Here is a 20,881-nt window from a genome sequence, read left to right on the forward strand (position 1 = left end):
TGCCACGCTGGCTCCCACCCCCACCCTTCCTCACTGTTCCCAGTTCCCCTGTCCCACGTGTGACCCAAAAAATCCCCTGGTGTGAAAATCCCCTTGGTCCTGGGAGTGCAACAGGCACTGGGAAACCCCCAGGGGCCAGCTCCAGGGTCTGGCTGGCGCAGACGACCGCCATTCCAAGTCCCGGTGGCCCCCAGAACAGCACAGCGGCCCGGCCTTACCCGGACGTCCATGACCTTGGTGATCTTCCAGAGGTCGATGAGGACCCCGATGAAGACGCTGACCTGGACCACGAAATTGGTCTCGTTGTCCAGGATGTAGAGAAGGACCACGAAAGACTGGAAAACGCCGAAGAAGACGGAGCGCACGGACAGGCCCTCCAGAGACTGCCGGCTGTTCCAAAACTGGATATCTGCACGGGAGGCGGGGGGAAGCTGAGAGGGTGCGGAGCCCCCGAGCCCCTCCTGCAGCTCCTTCAGGCCCCGTCCTCAGACCCCCAACGCGCCACAGTGGCGCTGGGTCTGTCACGGGCAGTGGTGCACACTACCCTCCGCTCCCGTGAAGAGTCTCGTGCCAGAGCGGCAGGCAGGCAGGAAGGACGACTGCGGTCCTTACGGTGGAACCCCACCCCCGCCCCCGCCCCCACCCCTGCCCCCACCCCCAGGGCGCAGTCTGACCGCGCGCACTGCCACGCGTCAGGTGCCGAGGCTGGCCAGGGAAGCCACATTCCTCGGGCCACACAGCCCGGCCTGGTGGGATGTGGACGGAAGCCAGGTCTGCATGACAACAGCCCCAGGCTGTCCCCCCGGTGCCATGCTCTCTCCCCTGGGCACGACACTCTGGGACACGCACTTCAAGACCAGCTCCTCCAGCCCACTGCCCTGAAACCCTGGAGGGCCTCAGACACGCCTGGGGCATAGGCGAGGACTGGGCACTGGCCTCCCAACAGCTCCTTCTAGTGCCCCTGGTGGACCCCACCCACAAGGCTAGGCCAGCCCCTCCCTGAGCCCTGGCCTCCCATGGGCCAAAGTGGGTGACGGCAGTGTCCCCACCTGCAGCCACAGGAAGCCGACCGCCCCAGTGCCTGCCTCACAGGAGCGAGGCCAGGCCCAGGCTCACACAGGGCTGGCTCTGCATCAGTGTGCAAGGCTGTCCACCCTGCTCTGATTCTGGTTCCAGGGCTCCAGCATGCTCGCCCTGCCCCCGCATCAGACGCGGGGACACCCACAGAACCCCCCAGTCCTGACCGGGAAAAAAGGGTACGGAGACAGGGTCTGTTGGAGGCGGGTGGATCTGAGTCCCACCTCAGACCAGGGAGGCAACGAGCACGAGTAAAGGCCCCCGGGGCCCATCCCCCTGCTGAGTGACCTCAGGCGAGTGACCATGCCCTCTGTGCCTTCATCTCTCAGGAGGAAGAGGGACCCTAGGCGACCCAGCCGGCAGTCAGCAGGAAGTCTGGGAGCCATGGCGTGCCCAGGCACAGCGAGTGCTCCATATGGCACAGCTACCAGTGGTCGCCACCACCTACTATCCCATTTGGATGGTAGAAACTTCTAGAAGGTAACTCTCAACCACGGCAGTACCGTCTTAAGAATGCTAGTGCCCGTTAGTACTGCTGCTTGCGCAAGCTGTAGAGCAGGAGGCCCCCCGCCCCCCCGCCTGCAGCTCTCCGGGGAAGGAAGCAGTGGCCCACGGGGCTTAGAGGATGAGACTGGGTGATGGAGCCTCCGCCCGGGTCCAAATCCTGGCTCTGCCACGTGGGAGCTGCGTGACTACGGGCAAGTTACCTAACCTCCCTGAGCGTCCACTTCCTCACCCCTAAGCACAGAGGTAACGACAGGCTTCCTCGTGGGGCTGGGGTCATGGGGACTCGGCAAGTACCTAGTGAGGGCACTAAGAACGGTGCCCGGCACCTGGCCAGTCCCCCCCTGAAATGCTGGCCATCCGCACTGTTGGCCTTCGGAACCTAGGGGCCTTCTGGGGACAGGGCTGCTGCCTCCCCACCCAGGTGGTCCCCATCCGCGCAGCCTTGAGGGGCCTCTCCCACCAAAGAGCTGCTGTGCAGGGCAGCGGGAGTAGCCCTGGGGCTTCCCTGTTCCCAGCCCTGGAGTTCCCCAGCCTCGCTTCCTGGTGGTGCCATCCTGGCTTCTGCCGGCACAGCAGGCCAGCTCCTTCCCCGGTGCCACACCCGCTGGATGGGAGTTTCTGGGCTGGGAGTTTTGGGGCCATTACCCTCCCCAGCTCCTCAGGCCTCTGGAGAGTGGGGCTGAGAGACCCCACATAGAGGGTGAACCTATGGGGAAGGAGGGAAGGAAGGGGGCAGACCCTAGCCCCCACCGCACACCCTTGTATCCCCAGCCCCTGTGGCCTCTCATCGGCCCCAGGGTCCCAACCCTACCGTTCTTGAAGGCCAGGAACTCAAAGACACTGTGGACGATGGACACGATGATGGTGAGCGCCAGCAGGTAGGGGTTGGTCTCTAGGAGGGCAACCTAGGGGTGGGGGGAGATGCCGGTGAGCACCGTTGCGCCCTTGCCCAGGGGTGACCGCTGCGGCATGTTCGTTAGCCAGCCCCACTCCCCTTCCCCTGGGCCCCAGAAGACCGGAGCCCGGGGGGCTGCCCCGGGGCAGAGAGAGCACACTGGCCAGCAGGAGAGTGGGTCAGGACGGGCAGGGGGGCACGGAGAGGCGGGCAAGTGCTTTACAGACGGGAGGCGAGGGGGGTGGAGAGACAGTAATGGGGAGAGAAGCAGAGTGACCAAAACACATGAAGGGACAGCTGGGGTGAAGACTGGAAACTCCACACCAGAGACAAGCCCAGGGAGGCACCACTGAGTCTCCTGGTCACGGAAAGGCCAGGAAGAAAGGTGGGAACAACAGACGTTCAAGGACACAGTAAGGGGGAGAAGAGACATGGAGTCGGAGCTCAGGGTCAAGGGGACAGGCCGTGGCGGTGGGGAGGGGAACGCAGGTCCAGACCCAGAAGGCCCAACCAAGCTGACATAAAGGCTGTGACAAGAAGGTCCACAGGAGCCTCGGAGACAGGACCCCCGAGCCAGCCGGGGCCTGCCGCAGGAGGGGGCCCAGGAGACTGTGGAGCTGGGCAGGCAGCTCGGGCCGGAGGTCCTCAGGCTGCCACCTCCCCTCCCCCTTCCCCTCTCGCTGCCCGGGAAGGTGCTGGAAAGCCCCCTGTCCCCTGTCACCTTCACTGAGTCCTGCTCCTCATCCGACTGTTCATACAGCTCGTCCCCCAGGAAGTTCCAGGGCGACTTGGTGCTCTGGGCGGCATAGAGCTGCCAGCGCCAGAGCGACAGCGGGCAGAAGGACACGCGGAGCGGCAGGCTGGCCAGGCTCTCGTTGATGGGGTAGTAGTCCTTCTGCAGGTTCCAGTAGTCGTTGAAGTAGATGATGGGGTAGTAGTCACCACTCACGGCGTCAAACTTCACATCTGCGGGCACGTGGGGCAGGGGCGCCTCTTAGCCCGGGCTGCAGGCCACCGGCACCCAAGAGGCTGGGGAGAGCCCTCGCACCTCCAAGAACGAAGGCGGCACATCCAGGGGCCTGCAGGGATCTGACGGGGCCCCTCTGACAGGGGACGCTTTTTGGCTATACCACAAGGGGCCAAGGGACTGCCTGACCTCAGCAGAGGGAACAGGGCAGAAAGAGCCAGGCGGGCCCCGCCGGAAGGGGACAGCTAGGGCTCAGCTCCAGCCCACGGCTGCCCCATCCATGATTCCAACATATCGGCTTTGTGAAAGAAGTCAGAAATCTGGGTTTTTAGGCGATGCTGTCCCAACCTCAGACGTTGGGTCCAACAGCTCATGAGCCAGGTGAGACTTGTCAGGGGACTGGTTTTGGCATGCATGCGGGTGGTCAGTGCCGGGGTCACCAGAAGGTACAGGAAGGAGAGAAGATAAAGGGGAGTGCTGGGGGTAGTGGGGACCAAAACTCTCAGGGAGTGGGGGTGGAAAGACAAGGAAACAGCCCGGGCAAGGGCCCAAGGTGGGTGGGGGCTCACACTGGTCCAGAGGAGGAGGCACGCTGCCCTTCACCCACGGCGTGTGGTCGTCCACGATGTTGATGGTGATGTTGGGGTGCCAGTGGGAGATCACCTCCACGGGCCCATAGTCCTCGGCCCTCTGAGGGGAGACAGAGTGAGGCAGGGTTGGGAGAGGGGGGCCTCAGAGACACCTGCCTGCTTTCTCCTGAGGGCTCCCATGACATTTGAGACAGCAGAACAATAACCATCACGGTGACCACTGGCCAAAGGCTCACCCCAGACGGTCCCCATGCCAGCCTTTACAGAATCCCCCCAACTACCTAACAGAGCAGGAGACCCAGGCCTGAGGTCGTGGATGGGGTCATGTCCCAGACTGCAAAGCCTAGCCTTGTGACAGCACGGATGTGGGACCCACACGCAGCCTCCGGGCTTGGGGACCATCCCTCTCACCAGGGACCAGCTTGTAGAGAAAGGAAGGTCTTGGTGCCCATCACGGGTTAACACCCCAGCACCCCAGCCTGCCAGGGAGTATTCCTGCTAGAGTCACATCATCAGGTGCCTACTCTGTGCCAGGGTGAGTCTGAGCCCTGGGGCCTGGCTGCTTGGGTGTGAATCCGGGCCCTGCCGGGTCCTGACTGTGACACCCCTGGCAAGTTTCCTGGTCTGAACATGGGAACAGTAACAGGACCCTCCCGGCGGGGCTGGTGAGAAGCGTCTAAGTACGCGCGTGTTCAGCGGGCAGAACGCTTGCTCCGTAGGTGCTGACTGCTGTATGCTTGCCCGGAGTCCTCCCCAGCCTGAGAGGTAGCTCCGACTCCTTACCCGGTTTCCAGAGAGGAAACTGAGGCACAGAGAGGCGAGGTGGCCCAAGCAAGCCCCCGCAGCGGCTCAGTGGGAGTGCCACAGGGGAACCCGCGGACGCCAGCTGCTGGGCTGTGAAAGGCCAGGTGCTCCCCCAAGATCCGACAGCTGTGCTCGCGTTTACCTTGATCATTTCTGGATCAGCTTCTGTCTCTCCCGTCAACAGGTTCTTGGTTTTCTGAAATCGCCGGCGCTTGTATTTGTTGATCACTGTTGGGGGTGGGGGGGCGAGGAAAGAGGGGGGACATGAGACCCGCTGGCGCCGGACACCGGACCTCTGCCCACCAACAGCCGCGCGCTGGCCTCCAGCCCGCAGCGGGCAAGAACAGTGGCCGAGAGCCGCAACTGCCCTCTCAAACCCTGCCGCCCAATCCCCCAACTTCACAGCGAAGCCAACATCTGCCATACTGCCCCAGGCAAAGCCCTGGAGGGGCCCTTCTCCAGAATCTGCTCGGTCCGTTCCATCGGCCGCCCCGGGGCCGCCCCCCACCCAGCACGTGCCTCGCATCCAACCACTCCTCCCACCCGCGGGCCACCCTCTCCTCCCGGCCCCCTGGTGGCCCGCTCCTGCCCCCATAACCTTCTCTCCACAAGGCAGCGATCCTTTTGAACCAAGGATCAGCTCACGTGCAGCTGCTCCAGAGCCTCCGAAGGCTCCCGCTCCTGGAGCAGGGCGCCTGCCACGCTCACCACGGCCGCACCGACCTCCCGCCTTCGCCCGCCTCACTCCTCTCTCCTCGCACCCGCCAACCCCGGGCCTTCCGAGGTGCCGCTCCATCTCCCTGGCACGCATCCGCCGTGGTCGGAACCTTCCCGCCTGGCTCCTCTGTACCCTTCAGGTCCCTGGTGACATGCTCCCCTTCCACAGGCTTCCCTGCCCACCCCACTGCAGGAGGCCGTCCAGCCGCCCTCCTTGCCACTTCTGTCTCCTCCACCACTTTTTGCCCCGGCCCCAAGTTCACCTCCCCGTCGGCTGGCTCGTCCGCTGCCTCATCCGGTCTGCCAACCCCAGGACTGACAACTAGTAGAACCCAGAGACACAAACAGGGGGGCTGTGGACAGTTCTGGAGAAGGCCCGGAGCCACCAATGTGAGAGATACCGAGGGGCTGTGAAGCCCAGCCGGCAGTGGACCTCACTTCCCCTTGCAGAGGCCAGGTTGGCTACGGGCTCCCTGCCACCCTGCCCGGAAGACTGCCAAGACTTGCCAGGAAGAGGACGCCGGTGCCCGCCTGAGCTCCGTCTCCCCTCCTCCGCCCTGGCCCTGTACTCTTCAGCTCTTCCTCGTGGGAGCACGACGGCAACCCGCCCCTCCCAGGACCCCCTCCTGCCCGAGGGCCGGGGAGAGAGGGGGAAATGCAAAAGGGAGCGGGCCAAGAGCGGGGGCTCTGGGGTCACATCCCGGCTCCGGCTCCCCGAGGGACCTCCGTGAGCTACATTGCTTCCTTGGGCTTCAGTCCCTCCTCCGGAGAATGGGTTCAAAGCCCCACCCCTTCTTGGCAGAACCGCTGGGAAGTGGCTCCCTGCTCTACGGGGTCCCTGCCCGTCACATTAACACCAGCCACAGGGCCCAGATCCCTCTCACCGACTGGAACCAGGGCTCGGGACTCTTGGACTCTATGGATGAGCTCAAGTGTGAAAAGGCTTCTGGGAATTGGCTTTTGGTTTCAGGCCAGAGCCTGCTGCTCTCCCTGTCGGCGTCAACATCACCCACCACTCCTCCCACGTCCGTTCACTGGAGACCTTGCCTCCATGTCCAGGGAGAGCAGGAAACACCCGAGGGTGGGCATCCTGGAGGGAACCTTCCAGGCGGACGTGCCCTGCTCCTGTTCCAGGGAGAGGCTGTCCAGGGAAGGGAGGAGCCGTATCCGGCCTGGCCCCAGAAGGAGAGTGGCTTCGGCTCAGGTGGCATTTTATGATTCGGTGGCATGCAAAATGGCCTATAACAAGAGATGGGCCTGCCTTCCGTGGGGGACAAGAGTCCCCTTTTCTCGCAGTTACAGCTCCCAGAACGGCACCAGCCAGTATAATCAGTGGCCACAGGAGCAGACCGAGATCTGCTGTGAGTGCATCACACACACTAGACTTCAAAAGGTAAGGCGGGGGGTGCCTGGGTGGCTCAGGCAGTTGAGTGTCCAACTTTGGCTCAAGGTCTCACGGTTCATGAATTCGAGCCCCACATCCGACTCTGTGCTAACGGCTCAGAGCCTGGAGCCTGCTTCGGATTCTGTGTCTCCCTCTCTCTCTGCCCCTCCTCTGTTCGAGCTCTGTCTCTCTCTCAAGAATAAAAACATCAAAACAAAACAAAACAAACAAACAAAAAAAAACAAACTTAAGGCAAAGACGAAGATACCTCACCAATTTTCCCCATTGATTCCACACTGAAATGACAACGTGTTGACCTCAATAAAACTATTGCTAACACTAAGTGGCCACTAGAAAACGTAAAGGACTTCTGTGGCTGCTGTTAGCTCTATGACACCATCCTCCTCTGTGCCCTAACTACTGGCCCTCTGGGGACAGAGACAGAGGGGACTTCTCTGATCCCACACTCCCGTTCTTCCCCCCGGACTTGATGTGGGACCAGCTCGAGTCCCTCCAAGCCCCTGCTCCAAGGGGTTCTAGCTGCGAGGCCGGGAAGGGAGGCCTGAAGGGTCCTAGTGGGCTTTTCAGGTCCATGGGCTACAGATGCTGTTTTGCAGACCACGCCAACACGTGTCACGCTGACCACAAACATGACCTTAGCCGCGTATTAATACGGATCATATTTCACCAAGAGGCAAAACCCCAGAAAATAACACTGGCGTCGGTCGGGGGCAAATGAGAGGCGGGTGAGCCGCCCCCCTCCTGGGCCACATTCAAGGCAGCCTCCGAGGTGTCCGGCACATCTAACCCGGAGCTCCCAACAGATCCCACTCCCAGGGCCACACCTGTGGAGTCTACCCACGCAAGCCACGCTCCCTCCGCTTGCCTCTGCCTGCACCAGATCCCGCTAGCGGATGCCACACATCATATTCCACAGACACACGCACACGGCAGAGCTCGGCACACACGAGGGGACTTCCGCCAATCAGTTCTGGAGACTGAGACAGGGTCATCGACCTTTTGTTTTGCCCAGTACAGGTGATAATGAAAAAATCAGATCGTCCTCTGGGATATTTTTATACCCTCCAAAATTAGCAAAGACCTAACCCGCACGAGGAGACGTACATCTATCACTGCCCCACACAAAAACAGCCGGAGGGATCTGAACTCAAAAAGCAAGGTGGGCACACGAGACTCACAAGAAGGGAACGGGAACTTCCTGAGGGAGCCATGGAGTTTCTAGATCTGCTGAAGCCCAAGTACGGTGAGAGAGTCCTACCGGGCGGCCAATCAGGACACGGTGGACTCCAGGACAAAGACACAAAGTGGGAGCAAAAAGACGCCAACCACGATCAAGCTCGTGCAAAATGAGAAGTTGGACAGGAAGGGAAAAATAACTGTGCTCACCATGTGGCTCGGATGCCAACAAGCCACGCCACTGAATATTAACGTAATCAAAATCTTATTCCTGTATTAGGGTTTTCTCTTCCAGAGCAGGAAGTGAAGAAAAACGTCTAAAACTGAAAAACCAAGAAACCGCGGCATCACCCGGTTAATCGGGAACTGTGGAGGTTAAGCAAGTAGCCGGAAGCAGCTACCGGAGCTTGAAAGCAGTTGGCTGTGGGGTGGGAAGCGGGGGGAAGGGGGAGAGGTGAAGGGAGACAGGACTTGCGCCCTCTTGTTGAATTATTTGGATTTTAAACCGCGTATGCACAAGAAGAGTTGAAGTTTAAGATGAAGCCCCGGGCAGAGAAAAACCCTGGTCAGACTACGTCGGAAGTCCCAAGTGGCCGGCCCTCCCCCAGGGCTTGTCGGGGTCACTCGGAGTCCCTGGGTTTTATCCAGAGTCGGGATTCTTCTGGTGAACAGCCAGCGCCAGACGGCTGGCCGGCCAGAATGAGGACGGGGAGGGGGGTGCCTCATCCAGCCGCGTGGCCCTCACAGCACACTCACCCGAGAACACCCTGGGAGCCAGGCACCACCCCACAGGACCCCCGAAGGGCGGTGCGTTTGCGCAAGACCCGTTCGCGCGGTTACAGACGCCACACAGGAGATGAGCCCCAAGTGTCCTCCCGGCTTCGGCCTGCTTACTCTTTGTTGCTCCCTCACAGACCATTCTGGAACGTCCGCTCCCACCAGGCCTGGCAGCGGGCACAAGCCAGCCCCGCCCTCCCCCTGCCCTCCCCTTCTAGGAAGCCCGTCCCGACTTTCAAAAGTCCCTTTCCCTACCTGCTCTCTGACTCCTCCCCCGTCAGCTCCCGGTTGGAGCTGGCCTGCCCACCCCAGCCGCCCACCCCCCCCCCCCCGGCTGGGGTTCCTGCCTGCCCTTGTGGGCCTGGCGTTGGGGGGTCTGCCGCACGGTGGGGGTGCTTACTCCGTGACATGTGGACGGTGGCGAGCCGGCGGTACAGGGCCTTCTGCCGGGGGTCCGGGTGGAAGCCGCTCTTGGTGAAGTAGACGTGGATGTAGATGGAACCGTTCTGCTGGACGCTCTGCAAGGCAGACCGACAGGGGAAAAGGAAGGGCTGAGGCCCCTCTCGGCACCCGACTCCAGGTCCCTGCTCCGGAGTGCTGGCGCGGGCCGGCGTGGCCGGGCGCCCGCGAGCAAGCCACTGATGTCAGACACGCTCAGGTCCGAGCCCCGCCTCGAATGCACCCTGGCTGTGTGACCCTAGGTTCCACCCGGCGGGGCCTCAGTGCCCGGCTGCACGACGCAGACGGCCATCCCTGAGCTTACGAGAGCGCCAGAGTGACCCGAGAGCCCCCAGCGCGGCCACTCGGGCACGGGGCAGCAGCTCAAGAAACGCCAGCAGTTCCAACCCGTCCGGCAGCAAGGCAGGGGGGCCCAGAGCCCGCTCTGGGCACTTGCACTGGTGACCTCCAAGTCACGCGTGTGTAAGTAACCCACATACACCTGACGCAGCGGTGGTGTTACTGGCCCCATTTTCCAGATGAGGCAAGTGGGCCTCATGAGGAGGGTTATGTGACATGTGGTGAATAAGCGGATCTGAAGCCAGTCTGTGGGCTCCCGTGTGGCTCTGTCACCGTCTGTGTCCCCCCCTTCCCTGCCTGTGCCTGTCTGTCACCTACGATCTCCCCAGGAAGGGGACTACTCTCACTCCCACCTGACGCAGATGAGGAAACCCAAGACGGTGGTCATGTGCCTGAGGCCCGTCTGCTCCTCAAGCAGAGCTTGGACTAACTTGGCCACACCGTGTCCCCGTCACTTCCCTGCCTTTTAAGCCCACCTCTGTGTTAATTATGTTTTGTGTATTTTTATTGTTTCAACATCTTGGGGAGGGGGGTCTCCCCTGGCTGGGGAGAGGCCGCCCCTCCCAGGGCTACTAATTCCTAGAGACAAACAACTCACCTGCCCATCCAAGCCCACACTCCTGCCCACTCCCCTGATCTGCCCGATCTCATACCCCAAGCTGCCCTGAATCACCCAGCACCAGGTCCACACCGCTGGAGACCACCCCTCCAGCCCAGAGCCCACCGAACTAGCCAATCCTAAGCTGTTTCCCTTGCCTGCCTTGCTCTTCCCGTGGAAACTCCGGCAAAGGCTCCTGACCAAACCCGGTGCCTCCCCTGCGGCCCCGAGTGGGAAATGCATGTAGTAACTCAAAATCAGGCACAAGCGAGCCACCTCCCCCCACCCCAAAGCAGCTGGGAAGGAGGGTTAGACTGGACGCTGTGGAGCAGCTCTCACCACCCAACCTGCGGCCCCCTCGGCCTTCCTGGGGTCTCATGGCAAGGACGAGGACGGGGCCGGGGGCTGGGCCTGAGGTCTCGGCCGAGCCACTCCTCTGCAAGCTACCCTACCCGCCTCGGAAAGACTGTGCACGCACCCTACTTCCAGGCACCAAGCCAGAGCAGACATCACTCCCCCCCCGCCCCCACCCAGGGGCTGAGGAGAAGACCCGCTGGGGAGAAATGAAAGACAGGGCAGCCCCAGAGAGACGTCCCCACCCACTGGTCCACCGATCCATTACTTTCACTGACACGTGTATTCGCTGAGGTATCGGCCCCACGCTGTGCAGGGCTGGGGACACAGTGGTGACCAAACCAGCCCTGGGAGGGACAACCCAGAGCGGGCAGGCTTGGATGCAGAAGTCCAGAGAAGGCCAGCTGCCCGAGCCTGAGCGTCAAGGGAGACAGATTCGGACCTGCGGCTGCCGGAGTCCAGAGCCAGACGGCCTGAGCTCGAATCGCTCACGAGCCGTCTGACCTTGTAAGTCACCTAAGCTCTCTCTCTACCCTAGAGGTAGCTGGGAGGATCCCAGACCAATTTCAACCCCACCCACATTTTTCAGATGGGGAGGCCAAGGAAGGCCCAGAGACCTCGGGGACCTCCCTGTGGTCACACAGCGTGAGAACGGAGGGCGGCGCCCGGCCTGGAGCCTGCACTCGGCGGCGGGACTGGGAGTCGGAAGAAACCGGGAACTGCCCCCACCTGCGGGATGTCGAGCTCGGCGAAGTGCTCGTAGCAGCCGTCCGAGTTCTCGCCGCTGGTCCAGTCGCCGTACACGAGGTCGTGCTGCTCCCAGAAGAGCGCCGACGTGGCGTTGAAGTCTGTAAAGTGCTCGTGCTCGGAGATGTACACGTGCAGGTTCTGTGGGGGGGGGGGCGGGCGGGGAGGGGGCTCAGGGCTGCGGCCGAGCCTCTGAAGGCTGGGGGATAAAGAGCCGGCAGCACACCGATACCCCCGGTGTTGCGGAGGGAGAGGAAAGGGGGCAGGTGAAGAACGGCAGCTGCTAGAATAAATGTTTTTTCTCAACCCTCCCCCGCCACCACGTCTGTCTTGGTCCGAGCCTGTGGCATCCATGAGCAAGAAACAGCCTGCCACTTAGAATCTGGGGGCAGCGCCTGACTGGCTTGGCTGGCCAGCGATGGGAGTGAGTTTGAGCCCCACTTCTTGAAAGAAAGAAAGAAAAGAAAGAAAAGAAAAGAAAAGAAAAGAAAAGAAAAGAAAAGAAAAGAAAAGAAAAGAAAAGAAAGGAAGAAAGGAAGAAAGAAAGAAAGAAAGAAAGAAAGAAAAAGAAAGAAAGAAAAGTAAGTAAGTAGAATTTGGGGTCAGAAGGGATCAAAGTCTCCGGAATTATCTTCTCCCTTCTCAGTCCCTTACAGCCTTCTTGGTCAGAGCTCTGCAGGCTTGTGAATAAAGTACAGTCAGAGCGGCAAGAGGGTTAGCTGGTCCCTGAAAACACCAGGGGAGTGGAGAAACCAGGCCTCGGAGAGCGCCCTCCCTTCACAAGTCCCCATGGCCATCTTTGTCCAGAGCCCCAGAGGCCCACTGATAAAGCGCATCTGAGCAGCGGGCACCCGCTAACCAGAACTCTGTGTAGTCGGGGATCCCAGAGCTGCGGAGAAGCGCAAAGGCGGGAGGAGTCTGGGTTACCAGGGTCTGAGCACTGGCTGCGGGTGCTCCCGAACCCCAGCCACTCGGGATCCTGCAGGACGCGTGTCCCTCGTCCCCCTCTGCCGGGCTCCTCGCTCTCTCCCTCCCGTTTCTTTCCAACTCATCCCCTGCACACCTCTCTTCGCAATTCTGAAACCTAAGCAGACTTTTGAAATACGTACAGGCCCTGTTAAAAGCATTTGCAAACAACTGCGTGAAACCTCTGATGTCTCTCTTCCCCACAAAACCAGAATTTACTCTTTCCTGAAGCGTGTTGCTAGATTGACACAGGTCTCATGGGCTGAGAATGGACCCAGACCCGTGCGCGGCTGACAGTGACCAGGGACCTGTCTGTCCCAACTGCTCAAGCCGCTCCCTCACACCCTCCCCCACACCGTCATCTCCCGAGTCTGGCCTCCCAGCCGGTGGTTACCATTAAAGTGTCCTTGGGGAACAGGTTGCGGCTGGCGACGCGTGGGGCTCCTCCGGGGCCCGCCTGGTCCTGAGGGGCCGGCCCTCGGCGGAACCAGCTGCTGATGACCCAGATGATGAAGATCCTGAGGAGGCAAGCAGGACAGGTGGTGAGTCCCAAGCCTCTTCTTTGCAACGTGGGTCTGCCTGACCTCCTTCAGACTCAGCACGGGCTACGTAGGGCCTGACCCGGGGCAGGTGACGGAGCAGGGAGCAGGGAGGGCCCCTGAGAAGGCAGCCCCTGGGCTGCTGGGAAGACAAGATGCCCCCAGAGGCCGTATCTGGGGTGCTGCCCATGTTTCCCAAAAGGCCCTGGTGGCCGCGGGGCTGCGAGGGCTTGGACCTTCTAACCTCAGACCTAGGAAACCTAACACGCCAGGCCCCTGGGGCCCCAAAGTGAGAGGACCCTAAGAATCTAGAACCTCAGCATTTTGGAGGCACGGCACCTTTGAGAGCCACATTTTAGAACTTCAAGTCAACTGAAGTACTTGAGAAGCAGACAATGAGTCAAGGGTTAGTCCCAAGTTTTAGTAATGTTGGGCTAGGCGATTCAGGCCAACATTGCGGTTGGAAACAACTTGGAAAAGATTAGTAAAAATTAATATACTAAGAACATATCAATGCTGGTTTTCTATACATAATTATGTATCTTGATGTAGCAAAGATATATTCTGCTCGTGGTTCTCTTATGTATGTTTTTTTTATCAAGTTTATGTACGAATATATGGAAATACATACTATCTTTTTTTTTAAGTTTTAATTATTTATTCATTTAAATAATCTCTGCACCCAACGTGGGGCTTGAACCCACGACTCCGAGATCAAGAGTTACAATCTCCACCGCCTGAGGTAGCCCCTGTAAATACATTTTCTTAAAAGCACTGAAGAATATATCCAAGGGATACAGGTGTGCTGTTTTTTTGTGTGTGTGTGTGTTTTTTTTTAACGTTTATTTTTGAGAGAGACAGAGACAGAATGCAAGTGGGTTAGGGGCAGAGAGAGAGGGAGACATAGAATCCGAAACAGGCTCCAGGCCCTGAGCTGTCAGCACAGAGCCCGACGCAGGGCTTGAACTCACGAGCTGTGAGATCATGACCTGAGCCGAAGTCGGACACTCAACCGACCGAGCCACCCAGGTGCCCCCAGGTGCGCTGTTTTGAAGGAACACATGCGCCCCCATGTCTATAGCAGCACTATCAACAATAGCCAAAGTATGGACAGAGCCCAAATGTCCATCGATGGATGAATGGATAAAGAAGATGTGGTCTAGATATACAGTGGAGTATTACTCGGCAATCAAAAAGAATGAAATCTTGCCATTTGCAACTACGTGGATGGAACTGGAGGGTACCATGCTAAGTGAAATTAGTCAGAGAAAGACAAACATCATATGACTTCACTCATACGAGACAAAACAGATGAACACAAGGGAAGGGAAACAAATATAACATAAAAACAGGGAGGGGGACAAAACATAAGAGACTCTTAAATATGGAGAACAAACAGAGGGTTCCTGGAGGGGTTGTGGGAGGGAGTATGGGCTAAATGGGTAAGGGGCACTAAGGAACCTACTCCTGAAATCATTGTTGCACTATATGCTAACTAATTTGGATGCAAATTAAAAAAAAAAATTAAATTAAAAACAAAAAAACACTGAAGAATGAACAAGACTATAGATTTACCAGGCAAAAACTGAAGGGAAGACTGGAAACAAGAGAAATGAAACACTACCAGAAGCTTCTTTTTATATCTGAGGACACTTGCCAGGTATTCTGGTGGGTAACAGAAATGCTAGCCGAGACCCACACCGGGTAACCAGAGACCTACCACATGAGAAACTAAGACCCCACAGGGCCCCGCACCCAGGACCCAGGAGGCAGGTGAGGCCGAGCCCTCCTCAGGAATCACCTGGTGCAGAGAGACTGCGGATGGTTGATGCCCCCAGCAGCCAGTGGATGGACAGCATGTCCTCCTGGAGAAAATATGTTCATCCTAGGTCTGAAATTATTCCTACAAATAATTCTGAGATGCTCACAACAACTTAACTCTGATGTTGCAGAATCTGTTACAAAAACCCTCAAAATTTGAGGGCACCTGGGTGGCTCAGTCGATTAAGCATCCGACTTCGGCTCAGGTCGTGATCTCGCGGTTTGTGAGTTCGAGCCCCACGTTGGACTCTGTGCTGACAGCTCGGAGCCTGGAGCCTGCTTCGGATTCTGTGTCTCCCTCTCTCTCTCTGCCCCTCCGCTGCTCAGGGTCTACCTCTCTGTCTCTCAATAATAAACGGTCAAAAAACATTAAAAAAAAAAAAACAAACCTCAAAATTTGTATCAAGAGAGCTTTATTTTTTTAATGTTTATTTTTGAGAGACAGAGAGAGCATGAGCAGGGGAGGGGCAGCGAGAGAGGGAGACACAGAATCCCAAGCAAGCTCCAGGCTCTGAGCTGTCAGCCCAGAGCCGGACGCAGAGCTCGAACCCATAAACCGTGAGATCACGACCTGAGCCGAAGCCGGATGCTTAACCAACTGAGCCACCCAGGGGCCCTAAGAGAACTTTCAAAGTACCATGCTGGCAGCATGTGACTCTTGACCTCGGGGTCATGAGTTGGAGCCTCACGTGGGGGACAGAGTTTACTTTGAGGCAGAAGTACCATATATTCAGTAACACGACAGAGAAAACAGAAACAAAACCAAAATGACACGAAAACAAATACGCTGGCGTCCTATTTTCAATTCACAAAACTGAATAAACGCAGTATTACACAGCCTTAGAATCAGCATTGACTTCGCAGTATTTCCAGGACATACTATTAAAAGAGAAAGGCGAGGGGAGCCTGGGTGGCTCGGTCGGTTAAGCATCTGACTCTCGATCTCAGCTCAGGTCATGATCTCACGGTCCATGGGTTCGAGCCCCAAGTTGGGATCAGTGCTGACAGCACAGAGCCTACTTGGATTCTCTCTCCCCCTCTCTCTGCCCCTCCACCGCTCACGCAAGTGTGTGCTTTCCCAAATAAATAAACATTAAAAAAAATTTTTTGTTTAGATAAAAGAGCGAGGCAAGTATGGAAAGAAAGGAAGAGAAGGAAAGTTATGTAGAATAGGACTCCAATTTTGTATAATAAACATGTTAAAAAACAACAAATCTGAGGGGGAGGAAGGAATGGGAGTTAGTGTTTAATGGGTACAGTGTTTCAGTTGGGGAAGATGAAAAAGTTCTAAAGGGGCACCTGCCTGGCTTGGTCAGAAAACCATGGAACTCTTTATCTTAGGATTGTGAGTTCTAGCCCCACATTGGGTGTAGAGATTACTTAAAAAAACAAACAAAGAAACGAAACACAAAAAAACCCAAAACCACACAGAGAGAGAGAGGTATGAAATGATACACATCAGACTTTCAAATGGATTTCCTGGTTTGGGAGAGTAGGGGGAAGGTATACAAAAACAATAGGCCACAAGACACAATACTGCCTTAAAAATCCTAAATAAAAAAAACCAGGGGCACTTGGCTGGCTCAGTCAGTGGAGTATGCGACTCCTGATCTCGGGGGTTGCGAGTTCAAGCCCCACGTTGGGAGAAGAACCTACTTAAAAAAACAAAACAAACAAACAAACAAAAAAACCCCAGCATTTATATGAATCAACATGTAAAAGGATCACCACCAATAGAGTAATGATGACTGATGGTTATCCTTAGGTGATTTTTACTTTCTTCTTAAGGCTTTTTGTTTTGAATATTTTTTTGTTTTGAATTTTTTTTTAATGTTTATTTATTTTTGAGAGACAGACAGCATGAGCAGGGGAGGGGCAGAGAGAGAGGGAGACACAGAATCCAAAGCAGGCTCCAGGCTCTGCCCTGTCAGCACAGAGGCCAAAGCGGGGCTCAAACCCATGAACCGTGAGATCATGACCTGAGCTGAAGTCAAACGCTTAACCGACTGAGCCACCCAGGCGCTCCTCTTTTTTTGTCTTTTAATGAACAAAAGAAAAGCCCCAAACAAAATTGTAGCAGACTGCTAGATGTTTCCCAATATCTGTCTTCCCCTTTTGTCTCAAAAAGAGAACTCCTAAATAAAGACTACAATTCCAGCCTCGCTAACAGCTAGAAATGGAGAGAAGGCGAAGTCCTGGCCAATAAAATGTAAACACCGTGTATTGTGCTGGGCTTTGGAGGAGTGTCCTTAAAGAGAAAGAATAGGCCTCCTTGATTTCTGCTTCCCTCCTAGAATGTGGACGTGATGGCTGGATCTTCAGCAGCCATCTTGGGCCATGCAGACAAGGGGCAAAACCTATTGACGGTAGAAAAAAGGCAGGAAGGAATCTGGGTTGCAGAAGATGACAGAATCCTGGTTTTCCTATGTCTGGAATAGCACATGAGAGAGAAATAAACAACTTCTAAAAAAACTTGTGTTAATTCAGGTCTCTCAGACACCTGCTGCTGTGTAATTATTAAATGAGACAGGAACTTATTAATTACAGGTATGAAAAGCAATATAGCAGAGGTTAAGGGCTCAGCCTCTAGTTTGCAATACCCGGACCTGAAGCCCAGCTCTGCCTCTTACCAACTGTGTGACCTCAGGCAAGACTTAACCTCTCCAGGCCTCTGTCTCCTCAACAGTTAAAATGGGGATAATAACACTACCTACCTTGTAGGGTTGTTTATAAGCATTAAATGCATGAATACAGCTCTGTACCCGTATCCGTCTATAAGTACGTATGCATACACACCCATGATATATATACGTCACCTAGAATGAAGCCTGATACACAGCCAGTAAGTACTTTAGAAGTGTTAGATGTTATTAGTTTCATCATAGGAAAAAGGCAGACAAAACTCTTTGGAATGGAAAACTACTACCAGGGAATCTTAGTGTGGGTGGGCCCCAAACCACACGGAAGGGCATGATTGGGCAGAGAGGCCTGTCTTTGCCTGTAGCAGCTGTGGAGCCCTGGGGTCTGGGGTCTCAGGGGCGATGGACCAGCTGAGCCATCTGTTGCCTCCGCAAGAAGTCCCTGACGCACACGGCTGAGGAAGGTCTGGAACTGGCGATCTCTGGGGAACGCTCCGCCTCCAAGAGAGGATCGCATTCTGGTTAATTACGCCGAGGGAGCGGGTGGGAGCAGGGAGGCCCACCAGCAGCTCTGCCCTGGCTTAGTGTGGCCTCAGGAGTCCCACCCCTCCTCCGGGCTCCTGGAGGAAGCCCCACGTGTAAAAGGAGGTAGACTGGACCAGACGTTTTTGGAGAACTCCAGATCCCTCGTCTCCTGAACAGCACCTGTGTGTACCTGTACACCCACAGTTTTGTGGGTCCTCCCAGACGGCTCGTGGACACACCCCTCCATCCACACATCCCAGGCCAGGAAGTCCTACCCTACAACAACAGGCCTGGAGGGGACTGGCGTTCACCTGATGCTTTTCAGCCTACTGGAGTTAAGCAAATAAAAGAGACGGTAAATCTTCTCTGCCACCCCACGTCAGTATCCTGCATTCACGGGTTCAGAAGAGTGTTAAATACATGAAAAGTCAAATAATGAAAACTCTCCACCCCATCCATCTATCCACACAGTGCCCATCCCATCCCATCCCCTACTCCAGGTAACCATTGGCATCATGTGGGGACGTGCCGAAAACTGGACTCCACTCTCCCCAAAAAAGTCCATTCTTACGCTATCTGCTCGAAGCTTTGAAGAATTCACGGGCCCCTGAAAACAAACCCTGGACCCCACCTTAAGAATTCCAGTTGAGGGGCACCTGGGTGGCTCAGCTGGTCAAGCGTCTGACTTCGGCTCAGGTCATCATCTCACCGTTCAGGAGTTCAAGCCCCACATTGGGCCCTGTGCTGACAGCTCGGAGCCTGGGACCTGCTTGGGATTCTGTGTCTCCCTGTCTCTCTCTCTCTGCCCCTCTCCTGCTTGCTCTCTGTTTCTCTCTCTCTCTCTCTCAAAAATAAATAAACATTATGGGGCGCCTGGGTGGCGCAGTCGGTTAAGCGTCCGACTTCAGCCAGGTCACGATCTCGCGGTCTGTGAGTTCGAGCCCCGCGTCGGGCTCTGGGCTGATGGCTCGGAGCCTGGAGCCTGTTTCCGATTCTGTGTCTCCCTCTCTCTCTGCCCCTCCCCCGTTCATGCTCTGTCTCTCTCTGTCCCAAAAATAAATAAACGTTGAAAAAAATAAATAAATAAATAAATAAACATTAAAAAAAAAAAAAAAAGAATTCCAGGCGACATGGTCTCCAGGCACCCACCCCGGCTAACGTTTGGTGCTGCCTGGTTCTAAGGAAGGAAATGAGCCTAAGCTATGACCATATTAAAAAATGTCTATCTGAAGGGGAAGCGGCCGTATGCACTGATGTGGGAAGATTCTAAGATATGTTGTTAATGAAAAAAATCAAGGTGCCGAACTGGGGAAAATAGGCTACTCTTATGTAAAAGTGAAGGGAAAGATAAAAATAATCTTTATTCACAGCTGCTTGGAGCACGCAATAAGGAAGATGATACGGAAGAAAATTCTAGGTCCTAACTGGACCCGGTGGGGAAGAGTGGAACGGAGAAGGAATGGAGGGAACAGAGGCCGCAGTGGAAGGAGCTTGGGTGCGTGTCAGGGATGGCGCCCAAGTGTCTGGGCGGAACAGTGGGGAATTTCCTTCCGGCAGAGCCTCTCCGCATCCTGGGTGACATCCTGGGAAGACACTAGGCAGGCAGGCGTGTCCCACACCCAAGTGTGACTGGTGACTGTCTGGGATGGTGGGCTGCTTTTTTTTTTTTTTTTTTTTTTTTTTTAAGCTGCTTCTCTTTATATTATCTCAGTTTTTTAACCCTCAGAAACAAAAGCAACCCTGGCCAATTCTGAGCGGGTGCCAGCTCCCGCTGTCTCCAGGTGACACAGACCTCCTGGCACCCTGTCATGACCTGCGAACTGTCAGGATTCCCTCCTCTGAGACGGAAACTCAGGCACGAGAGGGTATTTCGGCCAGCGAAGGCACACGGCAGGGAGGCGGGGGGGCCGAGGTGTCGGAGGGGACCTGCCCCCCTCCACGTTTCAGCAGCCGAGCCTCTGGTTTGGACAAGCAGTCCGTTCCCCATTTTCCTCTATTTTGAACAACTGTCTATGAGCATCTTCACATAGCGTCACCTCAGGCAAACCGCAGGTGTGCGTTTATAGGACGGCCACCAATCCTAACACACTTCTGTGTGACTTTCCTCTCTCTATGCATCTGTACTGTTTGAATTTGCTTTCTACAGGAAGCGTGTATTACTAATGAGTTTCGAGGGGAAAACGAGGACGACGGCATGGAGGAGACAAGCAGCTGACCCACCCCAACCACCTTCGCCCCCCAGTAGCAGAACCCCAGCTTTCCGCGGGGTGCTTGGTTTCCCAGAAGAAAGATCACGTTTCCCAGGCTCCCTTGCGGCAGGCCACAGCCCCATCAGGACGTACTGGCCAAGGGGAGGACTGTTTTAAACAACTCTGCTACGCAAGGATGTGGCGAAAGGAACCCTCGCGCGCTGCTGGTGAGAATGCAAACTGGTGCAGCCACTGTGGAAAACAGTATGAACTGCCCGACGATCCAGGAACTGCACTAGTGAGTATATACCGCCAAAATACAAATACGTTAATTCAAGGGGATACATGCACCCCGATGTCATAGCAGCATTGTTTATACTAGCCAAATTAGGGAAGCAGCCCACGCGTCCATTAACAGGTAAGTGGATAAAGATGAGATACACACACACACACACACACACACACACACGTAAACAGATTGGTATCCAGACATAAAAAAGAACGAAATCTTGCCGTTTGCAGTGACATGGAGCTATAGGTTATAATACTAAGCGAAGTAAGTCAGAGAAGGGCAAATACCATAAGACTTCACTCATATGTGGAATTTAAGAAACAAAATAAGGGGCGCCTGGGTGCTCAGTCAGTTAAGTGGCCGACTTTGGCTCAGGTCATGATCTCGCTGTTTGTGAGTTCGAGCCCCGCGTCGGGCTCTGTGCTGACAGCTCGGAGCCTGGAGCCTGTTTCAGATTCTGTGTCTCCCTCTCTCTCTGACCCTCCCCTGTTCATGCTG

At 56.1% G+C, this 20,881-nt stretch overlaps 1 protein-coding gene across 1 annotated transcript in view; it reads right to left on the reverse strand.

The window, feature by feature from the left end:
- CLPTM1 (CLPTM1 regulator of GABA type A receptor forward trafficking) overlaps positions 1 to 20,881 on the reverse strand; it is a 31,833-nt gene that overhangs the window by 2,194 nt on the left and 8,758 nt on the right. The window contains exons 3-10 of the mRNA XM_047077877.1: positions 12,773 to 12,896; positions 11,395 to 11,553; positions 9,316 to 9,433; positions 4,983 to 5,068; positions 4,016 to 4,136; positions 3,201 to 3,445; positions 2,396 to 2,489; positions 219 to 409 (exon numbers count right to left, since the gene is read on the reverse strand). Coding sequence (XP_046933833.1) covers positions 219 to 409; positions 2,396 to 2,489; positions 3,201 to 3,445; positions 4,016 to 4,136; positions 4,983 to 5,068; positions 9,316 to 9,433; positions 11,395 to 11,553; positions 12,773 to 12,896 — 1,138 coding nt within the window. The remainder of the gene's footprint in view (positions 1 to 218; positions 410 to 2,395; positions 2,490 to 3,200; positions 3,446 to 4,015; positions 4,137 to 4,982; positions 5,069 to 9,315; positions 9,434 to 11,394; positions 11,554 to 12,772; positions 12,897 to 20,881) is intronic.

The sequence above is a fragment of the Lynx rufus genome, unplaced genomic scaffold (assembly GCF_022079265.1).
Source record: "Lynx rufus isolate CCGP_SWC_20201006 ecotype Redwood Valley unplaced genomic scaffold, mLynRuf1.p SCAF_16, whole genome shotgun sequence".
In the NCBI taxonomy this organism is placed as follows: domain Eukaryota; kingdom Metazoa; phylum Chordata; class Mammalia; order Carnivora; family Felidae; genus Lynx; species Lynx rufus.